We start from the raw sequence: 22,473 nt of genomic DNA, 5'->3' as shown, positions 1-22,473 counted from the left end.
CAAGCACCCTATCCCGGTTACTCAGTTCAAACAGTCTTTATTTATTATGTATTATTTTTTCTCTTTTTTTATTTTATGGGGTGTTCAGCTAGCGGAATGTTTGTAAGTTATCGACTTGTCACTTGAACCTTTTTACGCGAGACAAGATGACAACCCAAGCACCTTGCCCCAGTTACTCAATTCGGTCACGTTTTCAAAACTTCATTCATAGTCTGAACCTTTATTAATTTATTTATGCACAAGCAAACATATTTTATTCAATCAATCAATTCGTGAAAAAAAAATTCTAACTACATATACCAATTTTAAAACCTAAATGTCGACCAATCTATATACTTAAACATTTAATTCGAAATTTTCCCAATTGCTTAAATCGACTAAGTATGAGGTTTTAAGGCTCAAATGTTGAATAAATTGTCGAAAGAATTCATCGTAAGATTGAACACATGCAAAAGAGAAAGACATGCAGCAAAAATTAACATATCAATCCAACCCCCCTCCCCCACTTAAACTATGCTTGTCCTCAAGCATGTAAAATAAAGTCAGCTGCTCAAAATAAATTAAAAATGAAAAAGTTCAGAACACTCCCCGTGTATTTTAATGACATCATTGGTGTTGAGAGTCGCGACTTTGCAGGATATTGAGGATGGTGGCGACTTGTGTTTCCATTGTTTCAAGTCTAGCTTCGATTCGACTTAAACGGGCCTCCACAGTCAAAAGGTGTTCCTCTTGCTCTCTCGTATTAGTGTGTGGATGTTTGTGAAAAACTCTATTTTCCCGAGCAGCCCGTGTACCTAGAGGAACAAAATAACACGAAGTAGGGGTGCTGGCAAGCAATCCCATAGAATCCAAACAATGTTTATCTAGGTAGTCCATACGATATGCACATGTGAAGGTTGCGAAATCAATTTTAGACTCAAAAAGTCAAGAGGCTAAATTTGAAATAAATGATCCAAGTATAAGTGGACGGTTGTAACTCAAAACGGCATGAAAATTTCGTGCAAACCAATATCCTAAATTAACTTTAAGACCCGAATGCATGCACCACAAAAAGAACAGTTCAGTTTTAGTCAAAGTAGCTGATGAGTCATTTCTACCTGAAAAACAAAATGCTAAAAATCGGTGTATGTATTTTAAAGCAGGCTCATGCACCCATAAATCTTTTGTGGTCTTTGGATTATAAAGTTGGTCAAAATTAGTTAAAACACGATAAACATGCTGAGCATCGAAGTCATTGGGAACATCTAAAAGAGCAGAATGATAGGCATCGGATTGAATGTCATTAGGGTCGATGAAACCCATGGCAATGTTAAATTCTGAAACAGACATCCGAAAGTCTTTTCCAAGCAAACGAAAGCACACTATATTTTGTGTTTTAACAGTTTGCAATGCATTTATATTGAAGCTAAATGTGGTATAAAACTCATATACTAATTCATAATATGCATCACAAGTAATATTAGCAAATAGAGTCCAACCAATAGCATCAAAATAATGGAATACTGCATCATGAATATCTAGAAGTTCAAGAGTAGAGAAATCGATTTGCTTATAGACCGGAAACGAGCGTTGTCGGATGGCGTTGTATCGTGTTTTCTGTTCCGATGTCGAAAACTCTAGAAATCCTCGCAAACGACTATCGGTAGGAATAACATTTGCTCGACTACGTCTGTTGCGTTGATTTACTCGGGGTGGTCGAACATGCTCGTTAGGCGAGTCGGGTAGGAATTTCGTTCAGCAGCTTCAGTACTGCTGTGTGGGGGCATCGATGACTCACGTGTCGACCGTCGATGACTTCGGGTTTGGCGTTGAGAGACTTGTTTAACAACAGTGGGTGTAGGCTCGATATGGACGTTAGAAGTTTCAATTTCCTTTCGACTGCCTGAAGTGCTTATGTCGGCCGAGGTTAGACTTCGTCATCGGCAGGCTCTTGGTTGCGCGGCCGTTCGTCTCGGAGGAGGTAGAGGAGGGTTGTCGTCGGCTAACTCAAAGACAGGAGGCGCGGAGAAACGGTGTTGATATAGGTTGAGTGAAACCAGAATGTTATCGGCTGTTTGGTTACGAGTGCGAACCATGGTCTCGGTCGTAGCGTCCAAAATTGGCGTTTTAGAAGGTTACGGCGGTGACAAGTTACGGCAGCGCATGGTAGTAGTGGCTCTGAACGGTGACGATGGTAGGTGGTATTGTTCCGTTCGCGGTGGTTAGGTGGTAGGGGAGTTGAAGGAAGGGAAGAGGGAAAAAGGAAAAAGAAAAGAAAAATAGAGAGGTTGGTTTCGGGTTCGTCGGCGCAAGGTGGAGTGGCGAGGTGCTACGGCGGTGATGAAAGGTCGGCGAATGGTTATACGACGGCAACAGTCGGCGACGGGGATGGCGTGGCTTGGTGTTGGGTTAGGGTTTTGTTTGAGTAAAGATGAAGAAGATGAGAAGAATTTGGGAAATTAGGGATTTTGTTTTTTTTTGGGTGTTTTAATTTTCTTTTTCTCCTCTTTTTCTTTCTTTGGGTCATCTAGGCCGTTTGGCCCATTTCTTTTTGCTCACTTGGGTTTGTTTTGGGTATTATGTAGTTGGGTTGGTATTTGAGTATTGGTGAATTAGATTAGGTGTTGGGTAAGTGGATTTAATTGGGTTTGGGTTGATGGATATTGGGTTGATGGATGGGTAGTTGGGGTGGTTTATTTGATAGGTGGTTTAATTGGGTTTGAAGGTAATGGGAATTGGGCTTGGTGTTTGGGTATTTTGGTATGTGGGTAAATGTGTTTAGTGAATGTTGGTTTTCTTTTTTTTTACTATCACCAAATTAGCAAGTCGTGCCCACGCCACCTTCATTACTCGTTGTTTTGAAAATTAATGACTCCCATAGTGTTCCTGAAAACATCAAATTGACTAAGTTAAATAAGAATTAATTTATTTATATACATCCTAATTTACTTAAACTAAAAATAAAATAAATGAAAATAAATAAAAATAAATTTGGGTTGCCTCCCAAAAAGCGCTTTTGTTTAACGTCGTTAGCTCGACGACCTGTTATTCAAACTTTAGGCTCATCGAGAATAATCTCCTCAACTGTGTGTGTTTAAAAATTCTCGAAAAAGGGTTTTAGTCGTTGACCATTCACTTTAAAGCACTTTTGTGTCTCTTCACTTTGAATTTCCACTGCACCATTCGCAAATAAATTAGTAATAATAAACGGTCCTATCCATTTGGATCGAAGCTTACCAACGAAGGTTTTTAAGGTAGAGTCGTATAGGAGAACTTTTTGTCCTATTGAGAACTGCTTCCTAGTGATAAACTTGTCATGAAATGCTTTCGTTTTTTCTTTATAAACTCGAGCATTTTCATACGCATCGTTCCTGATTTCCTCCAGTTCCTGGATGTCTAATTTCTGAGATTTTCCCGCAGACTCCATTTCCATATTACACTGCTTAACTGCCCAAAAAGCCTTATGCTCTAACTCGACCGGAAGATGGCACGGTTTACCGAAAACGAGTCGATAAGGTGACATGCCTATTGGTCTCTTGTAAGCTGTCCTATAAGCCCAAAGTGCGTCATTCAGTCTCAAACTCCAATCCTTCCTGTTAGGTTTAACCGTCTTTTCCAGAATAGACTTGATCTTTCGATTTGACACTTCGGCTTGCCCGTTTGTTTGTGGATGGTAAGCGGTGGCAATTCGTTGAGTCACTCCATATTTCTCCATAAGTGCACTTACGAGCTTATTGCAAAAATGAGTTCCTCTATCACTGATTAATGCTCGTGGAGTGCCATTCCTGGAAAAAATAGAACCTTTAAGAAAGTCAACTATAGTTTTAGCATTACCATTGCGTGTGGCCTTTGCCTCTATCCACTTAGAGACATAATCAACAGCTAAAAGTATATAAAAATTACCGAAAGAAGAAACGAAGAGACCCATAAAGTCGATACCCCATACATCAAAAATTTCAGAAATATAAATAAGAGTAAGAGGCATCTCATTTCAATGACTAAGCTTGCCAACTCTTTGGCATTTTTCACAAGTTTTGCAGAAATAAAAGGCATCACGAAATATGTTTGGCCAAAATAATCCACATTCGAGAATTTTGTGTGCGGTGCATTTAGGTCCAAAGTGCCCTCCGCATGCATAAGAATGACAAAAAGTTAAGATAGACTGTACCTCTGTTTCTGCTACACAACGTCATATTACCTGATCCGAGTAATGCTTCCAAAGGTAAGGATCGTCCCAAATGTAATATCGTGCATCCTTTCTTATCTTATCTTTTTTAGACCTTGGCAAATCTAAAGGAATAGTACCTGTGACGAGGTAATTTACTATGTCTGCATACCAAGGATGCACTGCATTTGCTGAAAACAGGTTTTCATCTGGAATGTTGTCCTTCAATGGTGTGTCATCTACTGGAATAGGTAATCGACTCAGATGATCAGCTACTAGGTTTTCGCATCCCTTTTTATCCCGAATTTCAAAATCGAACTCTTGTAGGAGTAGAATCCACCTGATCAGTCGGGGTTTTGCCTCCTTCTTACCTATTAAATATTTAAAGCAGCATGATCAAAAAAGATAATTACCTTAGTTCCTAATAGGTAAGATCTGAATTTATCTAAAGCAAACACAACAGCTAATAATTCTTTCTCGGTCGTTGTGTAATTGTTTTGGCCAACATCCAAAGTCTTCGAAGCATAGTAGATAACATGAGGCTCTTTCCCTATTCTTTGGCCAAGAACAACTCTCACACTTTGGTCACTCGCATCAGACATGATTTCGAACAGAAAGTTCCAATCTGGTGGCTGCACTATGGGAGCGGAGACCAATTTCTGCTTCAGCACATCAAATACGTCTTTACAAGTCTGGTCAAATTCAAACTCCTTATCTTTTTGCAGTAGACTGCAAAGTGGTCACGCGATTTTCGAGAAATCTTTCATGAATCGCCTATAAAAATCCTGCATGGCCAAGAAACGAACGAACTTCCCTCACTGATGAGGGGTAAGTTAACGAATTAATAATATCCATTTTTGCCTTATCGACCTCAATTCCTTTCGAGGAAACTATATGACCTAAAATTAATCCTTTGTCAACCATGAAATGGCATTTCTCATAATTTAAAACAAGATTAAATTCTAGGCATCTTTGTAATATCTTAGCAAGATTATTGAGACATTCGTTAAAAGAGTTACCGTATACCGTGAAGTCATCCATAAAGACTTCGATGATTTTCTCGACGTAATCAGAGAATATGCTCACCATGCATATTTGGAAGGTGGTCGGAGCATTGCAGAGTCCAAATGGCATCCGCCTATACGCAAATGTTCCAAAGGGACACGTGAAAGTCGTTTTGTCTTGATCCTCCGGAGCCACTGGAATCTGGAAAATCCTGAGTACCCATCGAGACAACAATAATAGGACTTACCGACTAATCGCTCAAGCATTTGATCGATGAAGGGGAGTGGAAAATGGTCTTTTCGGGTAGTTGCATTCAACTTTCTGTAATCGATGCAAACCCTCCATCCATTCTGGACTCGTGTAAGGACCAGCTCACCTAACGGATTTTTTACCATTGTCACGCCAGTTTTCTTGGGCACGACATGAACCGGGCTAACCCAATCACTGTCAGAATCGGGTATATCATTCTAGAATCTAACAGTTTCTGGACCTCCTTCTTTACTACCTCCATCATGGGTGGATTGAGGCGCCTTTGAGCATCCTTCTTTGGTTTCGTGTTGACTTCAATGGAAATTTTGTACATACAAGTGGATGGACTTAGCCCTTTTATGTCGGCTATCGTCCAACCAATAGCTTCCTTGTAATCTCTCAGAACTCGAACTAGACTTTCCTCCTCGTCTTTGGTTAATTTGTTTGACACTATTACCGGTAAGGTGTCTTTCTCTCCCAAAAAGACGTACTTAAGGTGGTCCGGTAATGCTTTAAGCTCCAAGGTCGGTGGCTGCAAAACCGAAGGCAACATTTTAGTTTGGGAAGGTAATAGTTCAAATTGGTTACCTCGGTTTGTCAACGAAGGTTGCGTTTCCAAGTGATTGACAATCTCTTGCAACGGATCTTCAATGACTGCGAATTTCTCGAAGTGATGTAAAACATCCATGTCAATGTTTCTGTAAAGGATAGTTTCCAACTCATCAAAGTCATGATATTCAGAATAAGATTGAGTTAAACAATCTAAAATATCAATGCTAGAAATATTTAATAGTGAGTTAGGATGACCCATGGCCTCGTAGACATTGAATTTCACGATTTCTCCATCAAACTCCATGGTCAGTGTCCTACTTCGAACATCTATTTTTGCGCTTGCGGTACTTAGAAATGGCCTTCCAAGCAAAATGTCAGACAAATTAGTTGAATTATCATCTTCCATACTAATAATGTAGAAATCTGCAGGGAAAACTAATTCATTAACTTTAACAAGGACGTCTTCAAGCAGCCCTTCGGGATAGACGACTGACCTGTCCGCCAACTGGATTATTACTCCTGTCTCTTTTAAAAGACCCGCGTTAATCAGTTTATAAATAGAATAAGGCATAACATTAATGGAAGCCCCTAAATCGCACATGGCTTTCTTAATGCCTATATTGCCTATCTCACAAGGAATAGCAAACATACCTTGGTCCTTGTATTTGGGTGGAACTTTCTTTTGCAGCACTGCGGAGACATTTTCTCCTACAGTTACTCTTTCATTACCTATTAACCTCCTCTTGCTAGTACATAATTCCTTGAGGAATTTTTCATAACGAGGGATTTGTTTGATAGCGTCGAGTAAAGGGATATTTACCTCCACCTTCCTGAATGTCTCGAGGATTTGTTTTTCCTCCTTCTCTTTCTTATCCCTTGCAAGCCTCCCTGGAAAAGGAGGTGGCATCACAACTGGTTTCTGAACTTCCGATTCTGGCCTGGCTGTTGGACCAAAGATCTGCTCCCGTTCCTTGTCTCGTCCATGACTTTTGGTTGGTACTATTTCCAGAACCTTTCTGCTACGAAGAGTGATTGCACTGGTATTTTGCCGAGGGTTCGGCTCTGTCTGGGAAGGTAATTTACCTTGAGACTCCAAGCGATTAACTGCCATCGAGAGTTTACTAACTTGATTAGTTAACTCTTGTATTGATGCGTCTGTCCTCTGTTGATATTTTGCAGCATCGGCGGCAAGTCTTTCCACAACAGCTTCTAAAGATGTGCTCGGCTTGTGTTTTGTTGTGGTGGTTGCAGAGGTCTCGGTTGGTATGGTGGATTGTATCGGGGATTAGTTTCGTAATTTAGGTTGGGTTGATCCTTCCACCCGGGATTGTAGGTGTTGGAGAAAGGATCATAGCGTCTTTGCGGAGGTCCCGGAAAACCTCCGATAGCGTCAACATGTGCCGTTGAATTGTCGTTAAGGATTGGGCACAAATCCATCGGGTGTTCAGACGTAGTACAAATTCCACATAGTTGGGTCAGACTCTTCTTTTCTGTAAGCAAAGATTGAACAACATTCGTAAGCTTATCCAATTTATCTTCTAAAGATGAAACATTTACCCCATTAACCCGTCTTGTCGGTTTCGATCGATACTGTTGAGAATTTGTCGCCATGGTGGATATTAGTTCTCTTGCCCTTTAAGGGGTCATATTGACAAGCGCTCTTCTGCTAGCAGCGTCGATCATCTTCGTTTCAATAGGGAGCAAACCCTCGTAGAAATATTGAAGAGTGATTGTTCGGTCAACCCATGTTGAGGACAACTCAGACACAGTTTTTTGTACCGCTCCCAATAGTCGTAGAGCGATTCACTCTCCAATTGGCGAATTCCCACTATGTCCCTCCTAAGCTCAGCTACTCGTGACGCTGGGAAGAACCTGTCAAGAAATACATGAGATAAGTCATCCCATGTTGTGATAGAACCGGGAGGTAAGTAAAATAACCATTCTTTTGCTGTATCAACTAAAGAAAAAGGAAAGGCCTGAAGTTTGATCTCATCTTCGGGTACTCCCTGGGGTTTCATGCTTGAGCAGGTCATATGGAATTCTATCAAGTGAGTGTGTGGATTTTCGTTCTTCAGGCCTCAAAAAGTGGGCAAAAGGTGAATCAAGCCCGACTTCAATTTGAAAGGAGTTCCTCCGGTTGGATAGTTAATGCATAATGGTGTTTGCTCGTTGGGAGCAGCAGCTGGTTGACGAATGGTTCGGTTGGCCATCCTTTCTAGTTCACCGAGGTTCCCTTTTGTTTCAAAGAGTAGTTCGGTTTCAGGTTCAACCTCTTCTACTTGTTTCCCACGTCGAATTACTTCCGCACGAATTACTTCGCTCAATTTTTCAACGTCGGATTCTAGGATCCCCTATCCTAGCTCAATTCCTGATTTACTTGCACATTTAAGAGCTTCTGTCTCTTTTCGTCGTGCTCGCACTGATTTCTCGACTCTGGGTCTTATTCGAGATCTCCGGATGAAGATCTGGTCATTAAGACAATTTAAACAATTGTAAGTGTTGCCAGTCCCGGGCAACGGCGCCAAAACTGATGGCTGTCGATTCCACCAATATAAACCTACACCTAGTTTGCAAATTAAAGCAGTAGTAGGGTCGATCCCACAGAGACTGGAATTACTGAAAATTGTTTGTTTCTTGACCAGATTAGTGTCTGGCAGTTGTCGTGCCCGCGACGTTTAGGGGGGAAATAAAATATGAAACCTGAAATAAACACAAGAAAACATAAAAAGTAAAAAGTAAAAGATGAAATAAAAATAAATAACGAAATAATTTAAAGGAAAATCAATAAAACTTAGCTCAGCCTTAAGCACGGGTTTTCTCGTCTTTGACCCGTTCCTCGAAATTAGGTGAACTCCTCTTTTCCGATAAGCTAGTTATAGCTACCAAGGACGCCTCGGACACCAACTCTTCCTTGTGTAAATTAGTTATGGAACGTCCTATAACTAACCCTTACCGATCGAACAACCTACGAAACGTTCGTGATTTAGAACTCCGGCAGCTTTGCGTTCTAGAAGAGCCTAGCTCGAACCAATGCCCTCAAATGTTTGGGACATTTAAATCTGGTTACTACTTCCCTTGACGGAACCAAACAGCAATCCCCACTTGGCACGCCAATGTGTTCACGGAAGACCAATTAGACAATCGATCCTTTTGGAATTCCAACTGTACGTCTAGCCACACTAACTCAAACAACGTCTTTTTTTACTTAGTGTTGTCTAGAATTTGTGAGTTGACGAAGTCATACTCTTAATCCGGAGAAATAATAAATATCGAAAGTTGGGAGTTAAACAGCTCGGGTTCGTAACTCACGGGTTTTTTTACGGGGTTAACACCGACTTAAAACTGAAAGGGGTTTAGTGTGGCATGAATTTAATCATGCTTGAAGGTTATGGAAATGATAGAAATTATATGAAAAAGGTAGTGGAAATGGATAGGAAAAATATTTGCAAAGAGAATTAGACAAATTTTGTAAAAAGAAGACAAAATAATCTAATGCTCAATTTAATTAAGAAAAAGAAAAACAAAGTGGATAATGGAATTCCAAAATGAAATAGGAATGTAAAGACAATTGATTAATGGATGATTTCCTAAGAACTAAAACCCCCTATTTATATAGATAGAGTTTACTAAAAATAGCTTAAGAAATATAAAATCTAAAATAATAATAATTAAAAATAAATAAAATTAAAATAAACTTAAAATATAACTTCCTATTTTTGGCTTTTTACAAAGTCAAATTTATGACTAGTCCTTGGCTTGCTCCATCTTTTCGCTTTGGCCCATTCCAATAATTTTCTTCTAATTTGGCCCCTTTTTCAGCTTGCTTTTGATCAATTGCATCCCTGGTAAGAATCAAATCATAAAAACACTTAATTAGCAGGGTTCAGTTCATCAATAAACCAAATTAAGCACAAAAAATATGCAATTTGACATGTTTATCAACAGATAAGACACATGTTCCCTTAATAAAGCTCGACATGTGTTACACTCTTCTAGAAATATCTTCAATAATGGTTTACAGATATAAATGCAAATATAATTAGGAATCTAATAGGGACAATATTTGGTTACCCTAACCAGATGGGCCCTAATTTTTATACTTACAATGCAACTATAATCGTTACTCCAATAACATGGCATATTATGCCTTTGGCGAGTAATCCTTTCATAGTCATCTCTACACTTAGTTGTTATCCCATCCCCTCCAACATAATGATTTGTCCTTAAACCACCCTCAACTTAAACACTGTTAGGAATATGCCTATTCTATACGCCAAAGGAAACTATCAGGTGGATACCACTTCACCACTTAGACTATTTCAAAACCACGCGCTAACATTAAACCTTCTAGAATTGGGGTGTTATAACTAGCTTATCTTTCCACTACTGTAAGCTTGAGAGCCTGATTATGTTGACAACTCAATAAGTGGTATAAAATCAATTAAGAAATTGTTGGTCAATTCCTTCCTAGTTATCAATCATTACAAGCTTAAGATTATTGAACCAATTAAAAACACTTCCTTTTAATGATTGAACAAACTATTTCACCATGAGATCTCTAGTAGTTTTGCTGCTATTACAGGTTTCCACAAAATGGGTGACATGTTAACATAGATTTCTTTTGCCATCAAAATTCTGGCATTTTGGATGGTGATAACTTTCAAGCATCTTTAAATGATTGATCCACTAAATGTATGCTTTGAATATGTATATGAAGGTGGATCAACGCTTTCAACTTGACATTTGATGGCTTCCATGATGAGCTCCTTGACTTGAAATGAAAAAACACTTTGAAGTCCTTTAACAGCTTTGATTTCACCAATTTTTTAAAGATTTTGATGTTGAGTTTTGCTAGAAGTTTGGATGCTTCCATTTAGATGCTTGTAGTGAAACTATACATCGCTTTTATTAGAGATGCCACTTATTCTTCCAAGGTTGTAGCACAATTTTTCATGACATTCATCATTCTGGAATTTGATTTTAGGGGAGATGTTGGGATAGGGTTGTCGCTTGGTTGACTACATTTCTCTTTGAATGATAATCGATGAGTAGAAACTTCTTTTAAGTTGTGAGCTGGTGAGGAAGCATCATAAAGTGGGTTGTCACTGAGCATTGAAGAAGTTTAACCGAAAAACTCTAAAAGAGATTTTTTTTTCTTTTTCTTAAAGTCATAGGGAAGAGCAAGGACATTGATGCTTGACGATGAAATCGATAAGCTATAAGGTTCTTGAACAAGCTTGAGAGTTGGTTTGCTGATAATGATGATCTTCTTTGATGGTTTGCTGATAATAATCTTTTTTGAAGCCATTACACCTTTGAACTTTGACTTTTGGAGAGAAGAGATGAAAGGTAGAGATTGCCCCACCAAGTGTGCCAAAAATTTGTACAGACAAATTTTGAGTTAGAAAATTTACATGAAAATTTGGAGTCATATTTTATTTATAACTTCGAAAAGAGTATAATCACTGAATTTTTTTACAAAACAAAACTTATTTTTTTTTATTTTCTTTAGTTGAGATTTAATCCAATGGGTCGTCTAGATTTGATTTTGAAAGGATGCAGTTTGCTTCAAGTGTTGCAATGACTTGCTCTTCTTACTTGAGAATTTGATTTGATTTTGGTTCAATGGTCTTCTAGGCTTGATCTTAAAAAAAATGGGTTTAGCCTTCGTTCTGTCAATTGAACAAGATCGAGGAGCAGATTTCTTCTAAACTCATGTGGTGTTATTTATAATTTCTTTGAGTTTTTCAAATTCTTTAGAGATTTTTTAGGAATTAGAGAAAGCTTCCAATCTTTAAAATTTTCTCTTCAGGCTTTGATTTCTAAACTTTTGGACCTGTGATATCGTGAATATGTTGAATAGCTTGTAGGTAACCCCTTTTATAGTACTAGTCAATCAAGTAAAATAGAATTATTGTAGAATTAAACACTTCTATTTAAGTTTTCTACTAGAATTAAACACTTTTATTTATTATGTTTCTCATATTAGGTTAATTAATTAGAGAAAACATAGTCCTTAAAAAATATGATTTCTTTATAAAGAGTTCTAAAATGATATAATTTCTTGATTTATCTCTTTATTAATTAAATTAAATTTAATTAAAGATAAAAATTAATGATAAATGATGAATTCTTATTAGCCCAAAATTTCTCCCTCTATGGTATAAAATATGTTTAGGATTAATACATTATTATTAAATTATAATGAGACCATGCTTATGAGTATATTTTTTCAAAAATTTGACCAGTTATAGAGCGTATATAATATGTTTAGGATTAATACATTAACTCATTTTAGTGCACATGTGTCAATTATAGAACGTGCCATTGGTCAATATTATACGATGTCACCTTGTATTGTTTCCTATTGTACTTCAACTTCTTACTTCTTTTGTCAAAGATCATAATCCCATTTCACATATAAAAGATTATAACAAATAGGAAACAATTTCTTATACGAATAGATGCCATTGATGCCACCAACCCGACTTTGCAAAGTAAAGGAAGTAGTCGAGGACCTAAGCCCTATACAAGACAAAGCCCTAAAAGGTGAGTAAACCTACCATTCTATGATGTAGGAAAAAGAAACTTTCATTTCTTGTTTCAAGCCTCCTTGATGAGAAATGGAAGCAAATAAGAGACCTTCGCATGAACATTGACACTTTTAACAATGAATGTGCCACACTCAATCATTAGGGTATAAACACTTGATGCAACGAGTCTATGTGTAGATCTTTACTTCTGTGGTAGTGGACACATCTCTGACTTGAAACAAATTGGTGCAACGGAAACCTAGCCAAATCTAAGTTCATGTGGAACTTAAAGATAAAGTTACTAATGACTAGAGAAATTGACTTACCATAGAACTAAAGTGCCACCATTGTAGTACATGACACGATAACACATCCCATCATGACCAAATAGAGGATATGGCCAAGAGCAATGAGAGTATGGTGATCGGCTTTTCAATGACCATATAGTCAATCTCAATATTACTAGTAGAAATTTTAATGTTGAAGCCTAACCTTGTCACATAGTATCTCCAACTAAAGATCTAAGTGATCAATTACCTCAGCCTAGCAAAAGGGGCCAACAACCAACAATGGTTGAAATAATGAGTGTTTGTTGGATAATGAGTGGAAGTAACCTAAATTTTAATGGTTTTTAGACAATCGGGATGGTGGAAGGGTGGTCATCATCAAGGAGAATCACATATCTCAGATACAAGGAAATCTAATGACAACAGAGATCCAACAGAAGTTGTTTATAAATTCGATTTTACTTTTAAGGAATTCCTGTGATTTTCCCAGCAATCTAAATAGATAAGAAAACAAGGGGGAGGAAAGGAATTGGTTGGTGGTGATATTTTATGGAGAAGACTATTGATAGCGTGGTTAGTGACAACTATCACAAAAAAGACTAACATTCTTTTCTAGAGAGTTTAGTTGTTTTTGTACTTTTTTCAAAGTCATTAGAATAGGAAGAAGGATAAAAAAATTTGACTTCCCAACATGGCCAACAATTAGTAGCTATCATGTTAACTTGTTCTTTCACTTTGATATATTACTTTAGAATACATATATGATATATTGAAAATTGTAGCACCTATAATGTGGGTGAAAAAAATTATATTATATATAAATATTAGAATTTGTAAAAAATAATGATAGTTAAATTAGAAGATGTATGGGTATAGAGGAGAAGTTATATGGTACTGGATTGTTTTTAACAAGAGTGTTACTTTTTTGAAGATAAATAATTTTTTAAAAGTTATATATAAAAATTTTAAATTATATAATTATTTTTATGTTTTCTTTAAAAAAAACAATGAACATAATATTGTTATGAATATCTTATTAAGTGGATGTCCATCATGATCAAGATAAAGTTTTAATGTACTTTAAATTCTAATAGTTATTAGAATTAGACTTCTACTTCTTTTATATTTCTTATGCCTATAAATAGAGACTCTGATGAAGCATTGTAATCATCTCTTTTGATCAATAAAGTACATTCTTTATTGATTTCATATTTTCTTTGTTCTTTACTCTCTCCATTTCTCTTTATATTATAATTTGTTATCAGCACGATGATTCTCTATTTTTTTCAAAATCTTTCAAAAGCATCCCACAAATTAAATTCTTTTTCACCTTAAACTTTCACCCTTACAACTTCATCTTCGGGATGTTGAAAGATTCAATCTCAGAATGGATTATGGTTCTTATTCCCGATCTTTAACTTATTGTACAAGCATGGGTATAGATTTGGTAAGAAACTTTTATATTTAGACCATATTTTCTTTTTCAACTAAGGTATGACTACTATTAATTTTTATTTGACATAAATTTCACATTCTGATGGTATTTGATTTTTGTCTTTCTAGGTTAATTTTTTTTATGTAAAAGGCATAATTATTGATTAGATATGTTTGGTATTAATATTGTAATGGGCCAAATCTGCCCGGGCCCAACAACCAAAAACCAAAATTAAAAAAAAACAAATAAAAAATATCCAAATATTAAATCAAAGTCCAATTACATAGCCCAAATTCAAAACCCAATACGAGCCCAAATTAACGCAGACCCAATTTCTATCAGCCCAAATGGCCCAAAACCTAAACCTAGGTTTAGCCAAACAGCAAGCCCTAGCAGTAGCTGTGCCACCACGCCTCCGTACGCCACCCTCGCGCCTCCACGTCACCTTTCGTACCTGTAAGAGAAGGCAAGCAGATAAGTAAACAACAGCAAATAGAAACAAAAAACGACGGAATAAAAAAAAGGAGGACTAGTATTTTCATTTTTTGATTATTGTTTGGCTATAAAGCCAAAAACCTTTTCATTGTAACAAACTACGAACGCTTATGGTATACAGATACTGAATACAAAAAAGAGGCGACTTTGAAAGAAAAATCGGATTAAAACCTCAAAGGTGGTTCCTTTTCTTTATTTTTATGTTTTTCGTCCTATTTCGAAGCAATAATAATAATAAATAGATTAGAAATCTTACCGATTGATTTGGGCTTTCCCTCTGTTGAATACTGCTGATACTCGAACACTCAAGAATCCATAGGGATTCTGATGAGGGTTCAAAGAGTAGTGGAGGTTATCGTGTTTGTTTGAGCGCCTTCCCCTTTTATTTCTCAACAAAAACTACTTTAAAGTTTTCTTTTGGTGGTCTTTTTTTTAAAAGGAAAGGGGACGAATAAGGGGGTTCAAAAGGGTTGATTTTGGGTGCCCCGGCCACCGTATATGGCGGAGCTACGACGGAGGCCCGCCGTGCCCCTGGCTGGATTCTGGGTTTCCCCCAGAGAGAATTCAAACCCCTTTCTCCTTTTCTTTTTTAAATAACACGGAAGAAATGAGTTTTTGCTCAATATTTTTGTTTTTATACCTTCTCTAAACGGCGTCGTTTGGAATTGGTTACCCAGGCGCTAAACGGCGTCGTTTCGACGCGAATCGGACTGACCCGACCCGAGTACCCTCAGGACCCGCGTGTTTTCGCGGAGAAGGGTAATTGAGCGTGAGGCCCTCTCTTTTCGCGCTGCCATTCAATTAGGCCCTGGCCACATTTTCTCTACTCTTTTTAATTTATCCCTGGGATTTACGCGCTATTGCATTTTAATCCACGTCTAAACACAGCGTTGTGGGATTTGGTGTATTTTCAATTTAGATCCTCAATCATTTGTGCGCATTTGTATTTTGACCCTTAGCTAAGTTTTAATGATTTGTTTTAGTTAGAAGTTATCCTTTCAATTTTGTGTTTATTTCAATTAAGTTTAGTTTGTGTTTTATATCCTTTAGGATTTATTTATATATATATATATTAAAACTTATTATTTTAACATATTATTTTGGAACTATTTTGTTTTAATAATCAAATTTATTGATAAATTGTCCACCTGATTTACTTTGTTTCAATCGAGTTTCTTTAATTTAATGATTTTTTTATATGTTTTTAAAAATATATTATTCTTCATTCTTTTAAGGTTATCTTATTGTAGTTTCTTTTTATCCTATATTATTTAGTTTGTGATTTCTTTTATTCATATGTATTAAAATTTCTTTTGGTTTTCAAAATTTATTTAGTATTTATTTTAAATAGTCTCATATGTTATTATGTATACATTATTTTTCATATATATTTTCGATTTCATATTGTTTTATGTGCATATTTCTTTTCTTTTTTTTAATCCATTCGTGTATATATATTTTCCTTTTAAAATCTGTTTATACGAAATTCATCTCTTTTAGAAACCTTATTTTATTATATTTTGTTTTTTTACACCATCATCTATTATTTTCTATATATTTGTACTAATTCTATTAAGCTTTTTGTTTTATGTGTCATCATTTTTAAGGCAATATATTTCATTTTAGATTATTTTGGTATTTCATGCTTCTTCTTATGTAATATTTAATTTTAGAACTCATCCATGTACTATTATACTTATTTTTATATACTTTACTTCAAATTCTCTCACGTATTACCTAGTTTTAAAATTTTTGTAAGTTAAAATTATATACATGTATTGGTTTCAAAATTCCTTTTCTTTGTTTATTTTAAAATCTATTATCATTCGAAAATTTGTTTATACCTATTAATTTACCATACAAAAGTTATAAAATGTATATATTTTTTAAAGAAGAGATTCATCGGGTTTGGTTGTCAATATTGCTCGAGCATGATGTGTTGGGAAGTTATTATTATTTCAAATTATATGTTCGAATTGCTATCTTCATCATTCAATAATGTAATGTTGTAATCACATATATTTACTTTGTGCTTGATACTATGCTTTCATCCCCAACACATTTGGGCCAATTTTATTTGTTTCATTGTTTTTGCACCCCATGTATTTTTAGTAAAATTAATGCATTTTAAGCTAGTTTTATAAGTATTCATTTAAAAATTTCTTAAAACGAAGGCGATGTTCGATATTTGACAATTCGCGGAATCGTGCCCTAACGTGCTGGGTTGCAATTTCTCGTTTGCTCAAAATAACCGAATGTCCCTTTAGAATTTCATTCACGTTTTCTAAAAACTCTTGAAAACGAAGGCAATACTTGGTGTTTGGCAATTCGAGAATCGTACCCTATCGTGCTGGGTTGCGATTTCTCGTTTGTTCGAAACAATCGAAGATTCCTTTGGAATTTCACTCATATCTTTAAAAACTCTTCAAAACGAAGGTAATACTCGATGTTTGGCAATTCAGGGAATCGTGCCCTATCGTGCTGAGTTGCAATTTCCTGTGTGTTCAAAATAATCGAATATTCCTTTAGAATTTCACTCATGTTTTTTTAAAATTTTAAAAATAAGGCAACGCTCGATGTTTCGAAATTCGAGGAACCGTGCCCTACTGTGCTGGGTTTCGATTTTTCGTTGGACTAAATAATTGGGCATCCTTTTGAGATTTTCGACATATAAATTTTTGGAAGTCAAAATTTATCATGTTTTCGAGGGTATAAAGGATTATGTCCTATCGTGCTGGATGTGGTACTATATTCCTCTTAAGCAAGAGAATTTTGATGACCAACTCGGGTTATTCAAATGTTATAAAAAAGGAACCACATTTCAAAAACATTTTTAAATCTTAGACATAAGGACAATATTTAATTATTTTGGTACTAATTTTGGGCGTAGTGAGGGTGTTAATCCTTCCTCATGCGTAACCGACTTCCGAACCCGTTTTCTCAAAAGCTTGTAGACCAAAATCGTTGTTTTAGTAAACCAAAAATGTTTTATTAAAATAACCAAATTCTTAGGTGATCCGATCACACCAAAGCAAAAAGATCGGTGGCGACTCCATGTTTTATTTTCAAAAAGTTGATTCCCTGTTTTTCTTTAAATTGATTAAAAATGGTTTCGACAAATATGATATGTTTTCTCTATTTTTTTGGGTAAATCATTCTCTTTGAAGTTTCTTAATTAAGTTATATTATGCATAATATTTATATTTTTTATATATTCTTTAAATTTTATTAAAATTATGGTGGAAAGTGTTATTAACCTACCATTGTTGATTAAAGGGATATTTGATAGGATCTATTTATTCTTATTAACTTGCTAATGTTGAATGATTGTATGATATCTTTTAAATTGAACTTATAAATATTTTATTAGAGCAAGATAAGATTTTATAACATATATGTGGTATTGAAATTTGATACAATGTGTATTGCATAATTTTCAAGCATTGTACATGAAAATTTTGATTATTTATTAAATGATTTTTACTATTAGATAATAAATGTTATTACGAAAACAAAGTTGTTTTACTACTTGTAATAGTGCTTGTGATAATAGTCAAGGTGATGACGATGATGTTAAATAGATAGATTTTGAAGACTAATCATGACAACATAAATAGATAGATTTTGATTTGAAATCTCACGCATGTTTGCGATGGTGATTATGAAATAAAGAATCTATTAGGATGTTTATAAGTTCATCCTACTAGATTTGTTGCATTCCCCGAAGTGAATATAAACATAAAGAAAATGAAAGACATAATCATGGACCATAAAAGTGGGAATATAGTAATAAATAAGAGAACAATGAGAGTTCTTAAGATAACTCTTCAAAGGGTAAAGATAACTTATATTATCAATGTGATATGAAAGATTATTGACCACATATGACATATGCTCAAATATTTTGTTTCTGTTAATATTCTTTGAGGAATGATATGAGAATGTAGTAATAAACTCTATCATTATAGATAGAAAGTATTTATCTTATTTGGTACTAAAAATAAATAAATATTATTTTAATATTTGATAGTACAAAATTAGTCGAAAGCTCTAGAAGAGCTAATATATTAATATCTTGTGATGGTTAATCTATTGGTTTTAAAAGATATTTATAATGGATCTTATATTGAGATTGTGAATGAGGAAAATATTATATTTCATATGAATCACTATTGCTATAAATATCTAGCTTGAAAGGATGAAAAAGAGAGGATTGTGTTATTAATTTGTATTTATTTTATAATCTTTGTAATCTTCTTTATCATCCCCATTAAGGAGTTAGAATCAAAATATTTAACTGCGAAAGATCTATTTATGAGCAATAAAATATGATAATTCTATCTAAAGCTCGTTATGGTTGGATGCACCTGAAGTTGCAATTTTTTTTATATATTTGAAATTTCGGCATATTCTCTGAAGCGAATATTACATATAATTGTTTGAAAATTATATTTACTTATTGACTTAGTGGCATTATAGACTTCACATTGATTTAGACATTTCCAGTAGTAAATGTCACAATAGTATTTATATGTGGATACAAAATAAAAAAGAATGACAATAAAATTATCATTGTCAAAATTTATATTTACATTATTAGTACAATTGAAAAACATGCTGAAGTAAACTAGAAGTTTACTCATACAAATACATTTACTATTTGGCGTGACCAGTTAGACTATCCTAGATCATATATGATGCGAAAATTAATTGAGAATCTATATGGACATTCATTAAAGAACCAAAATATTCTTTAATTTAAAAAAATTCTCATTTGTTGTTTGTTCTTAATGAAAATTGATTCTTAGAAACTCACTAGCTAAAGTTGAGATTTAACGTCTTGCATTTCTTAAATGAATATGGGCACATTCATCCACTATGTAGATGGTTTTAATAATATATGATTTTGGTAGATGCATCTATAAAATAACCACATATGTGTTATCAATTTGTAATCTATTGTTTGCAAGATTGCTTGTTTAAATAATTAATTTCAGATCATGTAATTAGGACAATTCATCTTGCTAATACTGATGAGTTTATATCTCAGTCTTTTATTAATTGAGTTTGAAAAACTTTTATAAAAGTTTGCGCATAATAGTTTAGAGAAATTATTGATTAAATACATCTGATTAATGTCTAAACCATTACTTATGAGAACTAAACTTCCTATTTCAACATGAGATTATGTTGATTTACGTGTTATACGCATCAAGCCAATAAGTTATAAATACTCCTAAAATTGGTTTTTGGTAAAGAGCTAAATATTTCTCATTTTTGAATTTTTGTATGTGTATATATATTCCAGTTGATCCACCACAACACACAAAGATGAGTGAATCCTCAAAGAAAGTTGGGAGTATATATTAATTGCAAGTTTCTTTATATTATTAGATGTTTTGAATGTATTCAAGATTCAATTATGACATGATTTCTGATTACAATTTTGATTCGATACTTTTCCCGACATTAGAGGAAGAGAAATAATAACTTGTAATGAGTTAGGGGGAGAATAATTTGAATCAAAAGTTCAATAAGGATAACTCATTACAAGTTAACTGTTAGATGTATTTATAAACTTAATGAGAATAACCAAGTGTTATAAACCATCTAATATTTTAATTTGAATCAAAGTCCCAATAGAACAATCAATTGGAATAAATAATAGATTGATCGGCTCCAAAAATCAAAATTCTTTTAGATGGTCATATAGTGGAGGCGGGTGCTGCAGAAGAGACCCAAGACATAACTAATAAGTAAAACTTCAGAAGAGATTCAGGTACTTGAAACTAAATTTTAAAATAATGAAAATAAGAGAGCTCAATAAGTTATGTTAATTCGAGAAAATATGAAACCAAATATTAAAAGTGGTCGACAATAATTTTGCATGCAATATTATTATTGAAATAATGAAATAAAATGAGGATCTTGAATAAATCTATTGAGAAATATAGATATGGAATAAATTAATTAAAATAGAAAGACGCAACTCAAGTACAATTAAATTTGTGGAGTTTTTGGACCAGTAATCCAAATATCTAAAGGTATAAAGCCAGTGAGGGTGCAAATGAAGTAGTTTTGCAAAAGTAGAATAAAAATATGAATTTTTTCGCTAATTCCCGGCATTGATTATGAAAAGATATAATATTCTTTTGTGGTGGATGCAATAACATTTAGATATATTATCAAACTTTTTGTGGTGGATGCAATAACATTTAGATATATTATCAAATTGGTAGTTCATAAAAGATTTAACTTACGTCTAATGGTTGTTGTTACAACCTTTTATGAACCACTATATAGTAAATTTTATATTAAAATCCTTAAAAGACTTAAGATGCTAGAAGCATATTAAAATTCTCAAGAAATTGTTCATTTATATGAATTGAAATAATTTGAACATATGTGGTAAATTTGACTTAGTGAATAATAGTTGAAGGAGGATTATAAAATGATCCAAAATACTTATTTGTGTTTTTATAAAAGAATCATGATTAAAGTTTGTTATGATTATTGTTGAATGTCCTGAAGAGATCAAAATATTTTCCCTAAATTTCTCTCACTCATGGCTTTTAAAAGAATAGTAATATAAATGCTTAGCAAATACATTCAAATAGTCATTTGAAAAATTAGTATTCAAGATTGAATACATAGAATATGAGAAAATATGTTATATTTTTATAAGGGGAAATAAATACGCGTTGCACTCTTTTTCCCTTAATTGAGGTTTTGTCCTATTGGGTTTTCCTGATAAGGTTTTTAATGAGACAGTATATTATGCGTATTATAGATTGTGTACTTTTTTTCCTTTATTAGGTTTTTATCCCATAAGATTTTTCTTAATAAGGTTTTAACGAGGCACATTATATCCTTATCTACCAATGGACATCCAAGGGGGAGTGTTATGAATATCTTATTAAGTTGATGTTCATAATGATTAAGATAAAGTTTTAATGTATTTTAAATTCTAATAGTTATTAGAATTAGATCTCTACTTTTTTTTATACTTCTTATGCCTATAAATAGAGACTTTGATGCATTGTAATCATCCATTTCGATCAATAAAGTACATTTTCTATTGCTTTCATATTTTTTTTTGTTCTTTATTTTATAATAAATATTTGATTTTTTTAATTGAGTTGGTATCTAATTAATTCCTAATTTGATACCCATTAATTTATAATACCGAATTTAATGAGAAATTTAATATTATTTTAGATATGTGAATAGCATAAGATGAAGATGATAAACCTTGAACTAAATTATGGAGTAATTTAAGGGTGATAATATCTACGTACTTGACAAATTTATACTCAATTATTAATGACGAATGATGGTGAAATGAGCTGTATTTATTAAATCACTACTTGCACCCAAATTTTGTTCCTATTTTATATAAATTTACGATATTGGATAATGACTTCGACTTCCGACAACTTTTTCTATTGCGGATAGTCGCACAATTTAAGTGAATTTTTTTATGTAATAATATATTTAGAAAATAAATAAGATTTTCGTTCAAGCAGTAAATTTGAAAGTTTTGGAGATTTTGATATTTTAAATTTAAATCTAATCATTTATGAATTTATATAAAAAGATAAAAAATAAAAATATCTTTATAATGATTTTTTATTATTTTAATCATTTTTTAATTGAATTAATATCTAATTGATTCATAACACTAATTTAATTAGGCATTTTGAGTTTGTAAAAATACATATATCTAAAATCTTTTTAATTCCATAAACAAAATTAAAAAATCCCTTTGTTTAT

At 33.8% G+C, this 22,473-nt stretch overlaps 1 protein-coding gene and 1 long non-coding RNA gene across 2 annotated transcripts; both read right to left on the bottom strand.

Moving 5' to 3' along the window:
• Positions 1-1,070: 1,070 nt before the first annotated feature.
• On the bottom strand, positions 1,071-7,061 carry LOC121228082 (uncharacterized). The gene is made up of 7 exons (XM_041111216.1): positions 5,587-7,061; positions 5,171-5,360; positions 4,558-4,803; positions 4,317-4,510; positions 3,217-3,764; positions 1,216-1,316; positions 1,071-1,097 (listed from the first exon to the last, which is right to left on the bottom strand). The coding sequence occupies exons 1-7, from the start codon at positions 7,059-7,061 to the stop codon at positions 1,071-1,073; spliced, it is 2,781 nt and encodes a 926-aa protein (XP_040967150.1).
• A 7,390-nt stretch (positions 7,062-14,451) lies between these two features.
• Positions 14,452-15,506, bottom strand: LOC107948919 (uncharacterized). Its single transcript, XR_001697593.2, has 2 exons — positions 14,957-15,506; positions 14,452-14,659 (listed from the first exon to the last, which is right to left on the bottom strand). It is a non-coding gene; the product is annotated as an uncharacterized lncRNA (long non-coding RNA).
• Positions 15,507-22,473: the final 6,967 nt, after the last annotated feature.

This window comes from Gossypium hirsutum, chromosome A04, assembly GCF_007990345.1.
Source record: "Gossypium hirsutum isolate 1008001.06 chromosome A04, Gossypium_hirsutum_v2.1, whole genome shotgun sequence".
In the NCBI taxonomy this organism is placed as follows: domain Eukaryota; kingdom Viridiplantae; phylum Streptophyta; class Magnoliopsida; order Malvales; family Malvaceae; genus Gossypium; species Gossypium hirsutum.
This window is presented reverse-complemented; position numbering and strand designations above follow the sequence as displayed.

What these genes read in the sequence shown, in the direction of transcription:
- LOC121228082 (XM_041111216.1), bottom strand. Translation starts at nt 7,061, where the DNA reads ATGGCAGTTAATCGCTTGGAGTCTCAAGGTAAATTACCTTCCCAGACA. An exon ending in GCAAATGCAGTGCATCCTTG is followed by an intron (nt 3,765 to 4,316) that starts GTATGCAGACAT and finishes TATTTTTTCCAG; the next exon opens with GAATGGCACTCCACGAGCAT. An exon ending in ATGACTTCGATGCTCAGCAT is followed by an intron (nt 1,098 to 1,215) that starts GTTTATCGTGTT and finishes TTTGTTTTTCAG; the next exon opens with GTAGAAATGACTCATCAGCT.